This window comes from Rattus norvegicus, chromosome 3 (genome assembly GCF_036323735.1).
Source record: "Rattus norvegicus strain BN/NHsdMcwi chromosome 3, GRCr8, whole genome shotgun sequence".
NCBI classification, from domain to species: domain Eukaryota; kingdom Metazoa; phylum Chordata; class Mammalia; order Rodentia; family Muridae; genus Rattus; species Rattus norvegicus.
The window spans coordinates 76666036-76675757 of NC_086021.1; the positions used below are offsets into that span (position 1 = coordinate 76666036).

General features: G+C 39.7%; 1 protein-coding gene across 2 annotated transcripts in view; it reads left to right on the forward strand.

Moving 5' to 3' along the window:
- The window catches only part of Hat1 (histone acetyltransferase 1), a 48260-nt gene extending 41594 nt beyond the window's left edge, over positions 1 to 6666 (forward strand). For both annotated transcript variants that reach the window (XM_017591624.3, NM_001009657.1), the window contains exons 10-11: positions 3526 to 3642; positions 6320 to 6666. In XM_017591624.3, the coding sequence (XP_017447113.1) occupies positions 3526 to 3642; positions 6320 to 6487 (285 nt within the window). In that variant the 3' untranslated portion in view covers positions 6488 to 6666. The remainder of the gene's footprint in view (positions 1 to 3525; positions 3643 to 6319) is intronic.
- The last annotated feature ends 3056 nt before the right edge of the window (positions 6667 to 9722 follow it).

Here is a 9722-nt window from a genome sequence, read left to right on the forward strand (position 1 = left end):
CACCCAGCTTCATTTCCTACACTTGGTTTTTAACATGTGGGGCTGGAGGAGCTCATACATGTCTCTGAGCATGTGTGAAGGTCAGGACCATCCCCTACAGTTGGTCTTCTCCTTCTACCACATGGCCTTCAGGGACTAAATTGTTGGGTCCAAAAATCCAAAACAATACATGCAGTCTCAAAAAGCAAGATCTCCGTTTGCATTAGGTAGTAAAACTGACTAGTCAGCACACACTTGGGAGCTAGCTGACTCTGTCTTTGAACATTCACAAACAGATGACAGAAGTTTATTGCCCTCAGGCCACTACTGATAGATCAGGGCGCCGGAACAGATTTGGGAGCTGAACTGAGACCACAAGCCAGAATGTCATAGAGTTTATAAGCCCAGAATCCATCAACATCTGTGCCAAGTTCCCGTTACATTTTCCCATCAATCAGCATTTAGAGACATGTTACTTAACATGTTTTTGTGGTACACTTATCCTATACCCATTGGTTGGGAAGTTGCCAACCAGGATGCCAGTTCAGGAAAGTCTTGGGAACTTAAACTTTATTTAACTCTTATTCAAAATGGAAGTTTTATTCAAAATGGTTTCTGTTTGGTTCCTTCTTACAAAATTCAGGTAATCATGTTTGACTGCACATATCATCCACTAAGCGACCTCACCAGCCCTCATATTTTTTGTTTTGTATATTTGTTTAAATTTTAAAATAATAGGTATCTTAAGATAACGATAGGAAAAAGCTTGGCATTTGAAGAAGTTGGATATATTAGTACACATTCATGAATGAGGGCACTTCATGGGAAGGATAGTGCTTTTTTTCTCCCTACATTCAAATGAATTTTAATGTGAATTTTCAATTTCATGGGAAGGATAGTGCTTTTTTTCCCCCTACATTCAAATGAATTTTAATGTGAATTTTCAATTGTAACTAATAAAGCTAATGAAATTTCCTTTTTTTTTGGTCACACACATACATTCATTTTCATTCATTCTCTCTCTCTCTCTCTCTCTCTCTCTCTCTCTCTCTCTCTCTCTCTCTCTCTCTCACTGCTGACCTTGACTCAGAGATCCACCTGCCTTTGTGTCTCCTGTGAGTCTTGGGATTAAAGGCGTGCACCACCACTGCCTAGGGATTGCACTTCTTTTCTTTCTTTTTTTTTTTTTTTTTTTTTTTTTTTTTTGGTAAGCGCTCTACCACTGAGCTAAATCCCCAGCCCCTTGCACTTCTTTTCTAATTGGCCTTTAATAAAACTAATTTGCCCAGATAGCCTTTAGTAAAACCTGAAGAGTGAGTAGGAATTGGACTATGAAAATGCATGGCTACCTGATAGGACACGCCATTTGACATTGGTGGCCTCCTTGGCTTTGAGAGCTGCACAGTTCTTGGATTTCCATGTACCATTTTTACCCTGATTGCAGCATTTCCATTAGCTTCTATTCCTTCTATTTCCTTCCTTAAAGGAACTCTTCTTTAGACTTCTTTATATTCATTTTTTTCCTCATTCTTTTTGGGAAATTTCATCTAAGCCTTCAAATCTAGATTTTTTCCCCCCTTGTGCTTCATTAAAAACCATAGCCCAAAATCTGCTGATTACTTTTAACAATACAATGAAAATTGGAACTTCCTATCTTCTGCCCTTTTATGGCTTCCTATCTAAAATAGAGAATGTATATTTAGAAATAATTTATATATATTTACTATATTAAACCTATATTTATTGAGTAATTAATAACTTAGCTTCCAAAGTATATATGAACATATTTTTAACAAATGATGGTTTAACCAAGAGAAGAAACTGCTAAGTAGGGCACGCTGAGCCCACTGTGTCTGTGTCTGCCACTTTGCTGCTTTCAGCTTCCTCCCAACCTGCTGCTTACGCTTGGCTCATGTATGCCAAGTCTTACTACTTATGAATCCCTCTATAAATATTCTTCCTTTTATCAGGCACACTTCCTCTGTTTCCCTGGCCAGATAAGATTTGGTTTTCTAGACTCCACTCAAAGACACTTCTGGGAAGTTAAAATAGCCATCCCACAGCCTAGTTCCATCAAAATAAATTCACAATCTAAATAGCAAACAGAAAAAAAGAGCGCTAGCTACTCCTTTGGCTTCAGTATACCAAAACTTGCCACTCAATCTCTCTGCCTCTTTCCTTCCCTTTCTTCCTCCCTCTCTTTCAAACCATTTCCCCCACCATCTGGGAATTAAACCCAAATGCTGGGTTAGTATGTTACCACTTAACTTCACCCTTATCCCTTCAGTCTGTCCTTGTAACTGTCCCTAGGCACAGTAGGACCTCATACATGTGTGCAGAAATCTGTTTAAATCGTCAGCCTTTAGTCCTGAGTTAATGTCCACCTGCCTCTGCTCTCTGCTCTATAAAGACCCAATCATTTCATAGTTTCCCCAGTTATTCCTTATGCGTCTCTAGAGAGTCTTTATTCCCTTAAGGTTCTTTATGCTGTATATGTTTGTGTCTTCATTGTGTTTACTGCTTTGTTTTTGAAGGGAAAAGAGGTTACTTTATTTAATAGCAAAGCTTTTTAAAAATATTTTGTTTTTCTGTGCATGTGTATGTGCCTGATCATATGTGTACTACATGTGCATAGGAGCCTGCAGAGATCAGAAGAGGCCATCAGATTCTCTGAAATGGGAATTATAGGTAGTTTTTAGCCTCCATGTGGGTGCTAGGAATTATCATAGGTCTTCTGCAAGAGCCATTTCCCCAGTCTCAGAGATTAGCTTTTTAATTGAATGTTTGTGTGAATACTTGCTCGATCTCTCTCTCTCCCTCCCTCTTCCTCCTTTCCCCCTCTCTCCCCTGTCTCTGCCTCCACCCCTCTGTACTTTGCCCTAGGACTGCTGGACTAGTGGTCCACCACTGAGCAGCTCCTAGTAGCTTAATTGATCTCTTTCCTCATTTTTGCACCATTTGTATGTAGCTAAAACATTTATTTACTTAAAACACAAATTTGTGCACATCACTTTTGCTTCTATTGAAAAATTTGATAGCAACTAGGTAGTGTCTTCCTTCTGTTGCTTTTCTTTTTAAATGCTCCAGCAGTAACAAGCTGCTCTGTTCTGTGTGCATGTGTAGAAATTTATAGGTAGTGCCCGCCCATCTGTAGGGTAATGTTCTTCTCAGATTCAGCCTAGGCTGGGATATGGCTTGTTGATAGAACACTTGTCTCGGCTGTGTTAGTGCTTGGGTTAGATCTCAAGCTACACACAAGCTCAAATGCATGCACAAGAGGGAAGGGGACTGAATGAGAGCGTCAGATTTTCAGATTTTACTTTTCATTCTCATGAGGATCCTCTTCAACCATTTCCCACAGCACAAGCTGTCTAACCTGGTGTCACTTATTATTACCTTCAAGGCTACTAGTTTCTTGAGAGCAGAGACTGTCTTTTATTTTTCCTCTGCTAGTTGTCATACTTCTTTGTCTATTACAGATATAACTAAATTATGTGTTCTTTGTAATATGGAAGTATTCACATTTTTCTTACTTCATTTGTTTAGCAACATGCTAGACGGGTTTATGAAATTCTCCGACTGCTGGTGACTGACATGAGTGACGCGGAGCAGTGCAGAAGCTACAGACTGGATATTAAAAGGAGACTAATCAGCCCTTACAAGGTCAGACTTCCAAACGCCTTGGCATCTCCTAGTGTGTGTGTGACTTCTGAGATCGTTAATCAGTGTGTATGTGTGAGTCACTGCAGCTATGTATGTGTACTGCATGTACGGTGCCCGCAGAGACAAGAATAGGGGCATCTTCTGGAGTTTCTGGAGAATTGGGTTACAAGCAGTTGAGAGCTGCCATGTGACTGCTAAGAACTGAATCTGAGTCCTCTGGGAGAGCAGCAAGTGCTTTTAACCACTGAGCAGTCTCTCCACACCAATATCAATATGTATTTATAATGTATATGTATTGGAGGAATAAGAACATCTGGATTGTAGGTGCCCACAGGGGCTAGGGATGGGTGTTCGGTCCCCTGAACTGTAGTTAATAGAAGATTGTAAGCTGCTCACCTGGGGCCTGGTCCTCAATAGCATCCAGTGCTCTTAACTACTGAGCCATCCCTCCAGATTTTTAACCATTATGTTCTTTAACCGTATTATATTCACTGTTTAAGAAAGCAGAGATGGCTTAGTAGTTAAGAGCACTAACTGTTCTAGAAGTCTTGAGTTCAATTCCCAGCAACCACACAGTGGCTCACAACCATCTGTTGTGGGATCCGATGTCCTCTTCTGGTGTATCTGAAGACAGCTATGGTGAACTCATATACATAAAATAAATAATTCTTTTTTTTTTTTTTTTTAAAAAGGAAGGAAGGAAAGCTAGACAGTGATTGATAAAGAAGAGTCCAAATCATTTTGCTGGATTAAAGAAGAAAATAGTCTTCCTGTTATAGAACTTTTATTCTTTAATTTTCCAACATGAGCCATAAATGTTTTTTCACTACTTAAAAACTGATGTTAGAGAGTTGTTTTTTTTCTCTCTCTCTGTGTGTGTGTGTGTGTGTGTGTGTATGTGTAAAACTATATAAACAATATATAGTAACATAAATATAAAATATGTAAATATATATAATTTTATATATATCCTTTAAAAATCTAAATGCCCAGATTCATCCTTAGTTTATCTTATTCTTTTTACATTGCTTGTTCAATTTGTCAGATATTTTTGCATGCTTTTTCTTAAAAATCTATTAGAATTTTTCTTTTTACACATTTTTTTAAAACCTTAATTTGTACAGGACAGGAATTGGTTCTTTCAGTAAAGCCTTGCAAGCATATTAATTTCAGGACCCACAAAAAATTGCTAGTGTCAGGCTGTGTGCTTAATAATAGAAGATCGTAGGGATCTGTAGACAAGGTCCCTGTGGCCTGGTGGCTGGCCATTGTAGCTTAATTAGTAAGCTCTAAACCAGTGAGAGACCCTTGTCTCAAAGGAAGTGAACAGCATTTCTAAGGAGGATAGCCCATGTTATCCTTGGGCATCCTTGAATACAAATACTAACCTAGGTACACACTTTTTAAAAGGAGAGAGAGAACAAAAGCAAAGCTGGGTGGTGGTGGTGGTGCACACCTTTAATGCCAGCAGTGGGAGTCATCGGAGGCAGACAGATCTCTGAGTTGGGGGCCAGCCTAGTCTACAGAGCAAGTTCCAGGACAGCCAAGGCTATAAAGAGGTGGCACATACATATGATTTAAGAAGTGGAGGCAGGATGAGTCAAGAGTCAGAGTCTGGTTGGGGATGTAGCTCAGTTAATAAGAGTGCATGCATAGCATGCAGCCCTAGGTTTGATTACCAGCACTACATAAGCTGTGAGTAGTGGAGCACACTTAGAATCTAAGCACTCAGGTAGAAACAGGAGGATCAATTTCTGATCTTTGTCTCAAAACCCTAATTTGTAAAACATTCCCATATATACAATGTAGAGTAGTTTAGGGAACACTAAAATGCTGTTTTTAATAATTTTAGTATATTTTACAATATTAAAATGCAGTTTGATTTGTTTGTGTGGGGGTGTTGTGGAGGGGTAAGATAAAGGCTTATTTATTTCTGAGCTGAGCATGGTGATGCATGCCTTTAATCCCAGCCATGGGAGGAGGCAGAGGCAGATGGTAGATCGCAGTTCCAGCCAACAGAGAGAGGTATTACATACCTCCAACTTCAGCCAAACAGAGCCTGTCTCAGTTAGGTGGGTAGGTGGTTTGTTCATACTTATCTCTGGTACTTTATTCTACTTTGTCTTAGAATGTATGATTATAGATTTAAAGTAATGAGCATGGCACATTTGCCTGGTAGTCAGAAATTATAAATGGGTTCCCTTTAAGGGACACTTATTAGTTCTGGAATGGGCTTAATGTGGTTTGAGTTGTTTTAGTGCCTTTTGAAAGACTAAACAGACTAACAATTCAGAATTTCAACCAGACCGTTAATCCAATATTGAATCTTAGCTTCTTAGCTCATCGTCTCTTGAACGTCTCCAAGTCCCAGAACTCACTCTGTAGCCCAGGTTGACCTGAACTCAGATCCACCTGCTTCTGCATCCTGAGATTAAAGGCATGCACTACCACTGCCTGGCATCACTTTGATTCTTAATTTGTTTTATGTGCATGTGTCTGGGTTACAGGTGAGCTGTCATGGGTGCTTTGGAACCCAGGCCCTTGCTAAGCACAGTGCATGCTCTTAACTGCTGAGCCATTTCCAGCCCTGCTACTATTGTTCTCTAACATTAAAGACTTCAGTTGTAGCTGTATAAGCAAATGGGTTTTTGTCTAAAAATAATTTCTTCCTACTTAGAAAAAGCAGACAGATCTTGCCAAGATGAGGAAATGCCTGAGACCAGAAGAGCTGACGAATCAGATGAACCAGATAGAGATAAGTGTGCAGCACGAGCAGCTGGAGGAGCAGTTTCAGGAGCTGGTGGAGGACTACCGGCGTGTCATTGAGCGCCTTGCTCAAGAGTGAAGCCCTTGTTCCCTGGATACCTGCGATTTCTGTGCATTGTGCTGTGAAACCTCTGATGACCCTAAAGTTATCTATGTTCTCCTTAGTGGAATATTTCCTTTTGAGAGATTGTATATTTTAAAATACTGTCTAGAGTTTATGAACATATATTGCATTAATAAAAGATGGCTTGTGAAATACCACTGCCCACTGCTTTCTTCTTTTTTTTTTTTTTTTTCTTTTTTCTTTTTTTCGGAGCTGGGTGCTGAACTCAGGGCCTTGTGCTTGCTAGGCAAGCACTCTACCACTGAGCTAAATCCCCAACCCTCCACTGCTTTCTTCTTAAACAGTATAATAAATGATTGGTTGTGATTTATTAAATTATGATATGGTTCTTAAGGATTTAGGATAAATATTTGAGTTATACTTTATTTATATGTGAGTACACTGTAGCTGTCTTCAGACACTTGAGAAGAGAACATCCCATTGCAGATGGTTGTGAGCCACCGTGTGGTTGCTGAGAATCGAACTCAGGACATCTGGAAGAGCAGTCAGTGCTCTTAACCACTGAGCCATCTCTCCAACCCATATTTGAGTTATACTAAAACCTTGCATTTTAGTTGTATATGGTGATACACACGTGTAATCAAGCACTGAGTCTGAAGCAGAAGGATTTCCTTGATCAAGGCCAGCATAGGTTCCCATGTGACACCTCGTCTCAAAACCCAAAAATAAGCTGGAGGGACAGCTCAGAGATTGAGTGCTTACCCTGCAGGCTAGACTGCAACACCCAGGCAATAACACCCAGGTTATCCAGCATACTCCTATAAACCCGGCTTTGAGGGGAGCAGAAGCAGGATTGTTGGGGGTTGCTGACTTCCAGCCTAACCAGTAAATCATGAGCCCCTATCTCAAAGTATTCTGAGAGTGACAGAGGCCACTTGGCATCTTGGCCTGGACCTCTGTGTACATAACTATAGATGAATATCTAAAGCCCAAAATACATTACATTTTTAAAGTCTTAACTGTTCCCTATGTTTAAAACCTGTTTCTTTGGGGGCATCTTAGTAGTCTTGATGTTTTTGTCTAGCAGTTAAGTTTTTAAAAACAGCTTATAAAGAAATGGGTTTGTTCATAGTATTTCCATGCATGGTTCATTTTTGTTGGTGCTCTTTCCACTTCTGGTTCCCTTGCATGGTTTTTCTAAATTAAGTGGCTATGCTTTAAATAAACTCCTGCCTGTCTTACCTGCTTGTTTTGGGTATGTGAGTAAGAGAAGCCAGAGACCAGATGGAGCCTAAAACCGAAATGTTTAGCATCAAATAGTAACTGAAGATAGACATTAGCATAACATACAAGTAATATAGCATATAACATTATACAAACACAGTTTGAACCCAGGACATGGTACCTACCTCAGGAGCACTCAGGCAGAGTAGAAAGGTCTTAAGGCCTGGGCTACAAAGCAAACACTGTCACAAAGTAAGGAACTACACCATGTGTAATGTAAATGTGTATTTTAAGTGTTTTCTATAAAGTTACCATGGTGCTGAGATACATCAAGACATCAAAGTAATGACAAATTGTTATTTAATAGTCATTTCTAATAAAGTAGGGTAAAATTAACTGCTTTATACAGAGCCGTGACAAGGGGAAACCGGATGTTTAGAATATGTGTCAGTAAACCAGGTATTAGCATCAAAAAACAGGTGTAAGGGTCTGGAGCGCTGGCTCAGCAGTGAAGAGCACTTACTGGTTAGAGAGGACTCCAGTTCCAGGGCATCTGACGCCCTCTTCTGACCTTAATGGGCACAAGGCAGGCATGTAGTTCACAGACATACATGCAGGCAGAAACACCCATATACATAAAACACATTTTTTAAAAGTTGGCTCTGTAGCATGGAGTACAAAATGAAGTATCCTCAATTTCTATTGGTAAAAAACACAAGTTACATGGGACTGACAGAAGGTAATACTAGCCTTATCAACCATGCTGCATGTTAAAAAGACAGCAGGACAGAATTTTCAAAGTTAAGATGCAAAATTACTTCAAGTCTAAACCTGAATCTAAATTATCAGTAAAGTCGGGGGAGGGGGGGTTCATAGAAATCTGGGAGACCAGAAAAACTTATCTTGTGTTGATGTTATTCAGAGATTTGTTATAGCAACATGAAGGTAGGATCAAAGAACATGAAGGACGAGAAGCTCAGGAATAACAGGGTGGCATGGGGTGTCGCTCACAGGCAGAATACTTACATAGTACAAAGCTCTCGCCTCAATCCTCAGTGCTGAAAATAGCTTTAAAACTTAAGTGTGAAAAATAAAAAGCAAAACATCCGATTCCAATAAAATGAAACATCTGAGAATGAAATCTAAACTGGAATAGGAAATTGGAACTTGTTGGGTAAGAGTGCCAGAAAGCCGAAGTGACAGTGGCCTGGATCTGAGCAGTGACTAGACAGACAGATGTGGTTCCAAGTGACTGAGTCGAGATTGGGAAAGCTGTAGGACAGAAACCATTGCTCTTCTCTGTAAGCCTTGGGAGACTATGGGTCCATTTAAAAGTAATTGTTTTTGAGACAGGTCTCACCAGGTATCCCTGGCTGTCCCTGAACTCGCAATATAGAGCAAATTTCCTGGAACTCAGAGCTCAGCCTGTGTCTGCTTCCTGAGTATTTATTAAAGGTATATCCCATCACACGTAAAGATTAGTTTAAGAATTAACATAGTCTTCACTAGCTGATCTCACACAAAAATATATGCCACAGAAAAATTCAAAAGCTTTTCTGAATTAAAGAAGCAGAGCCTTTAAGTGAGGTGTAGGACAATAAGTATTTCCCCAGAGTTCCAAAAACAAAAGCAGAACTCACCAAGAGAGTGAAGAAACTCATTAACAACAGCTTGGCCTGATAACACATGACTTTCTTTAATCCTAGCATTTGTGAGACAGAGACCTCCATGAGCTCACAGCAGCTTGGTCGACACAGTTGCAGGCAGGCCAGGGGTACATAGTAAGACCCTGTCTTTAAAAAAAAAAAAAAAACGGTAACACCAAAAACAAATATAACGCTAACAATAATGATAATGTTCTTTGCTTCTCAAAAGAATCAGTTTATTGTGTACTTTATTGGCAAACATTTTGGTGAGGATTTTTTTTTTTTTAATAAAGGAAAATGGTAGACTGGTGAGATTGTGGATAAAGCTGCTTGACTGAAGCCTGACAAACAGAATTCAATAACAGTGACCCACAGGGTGA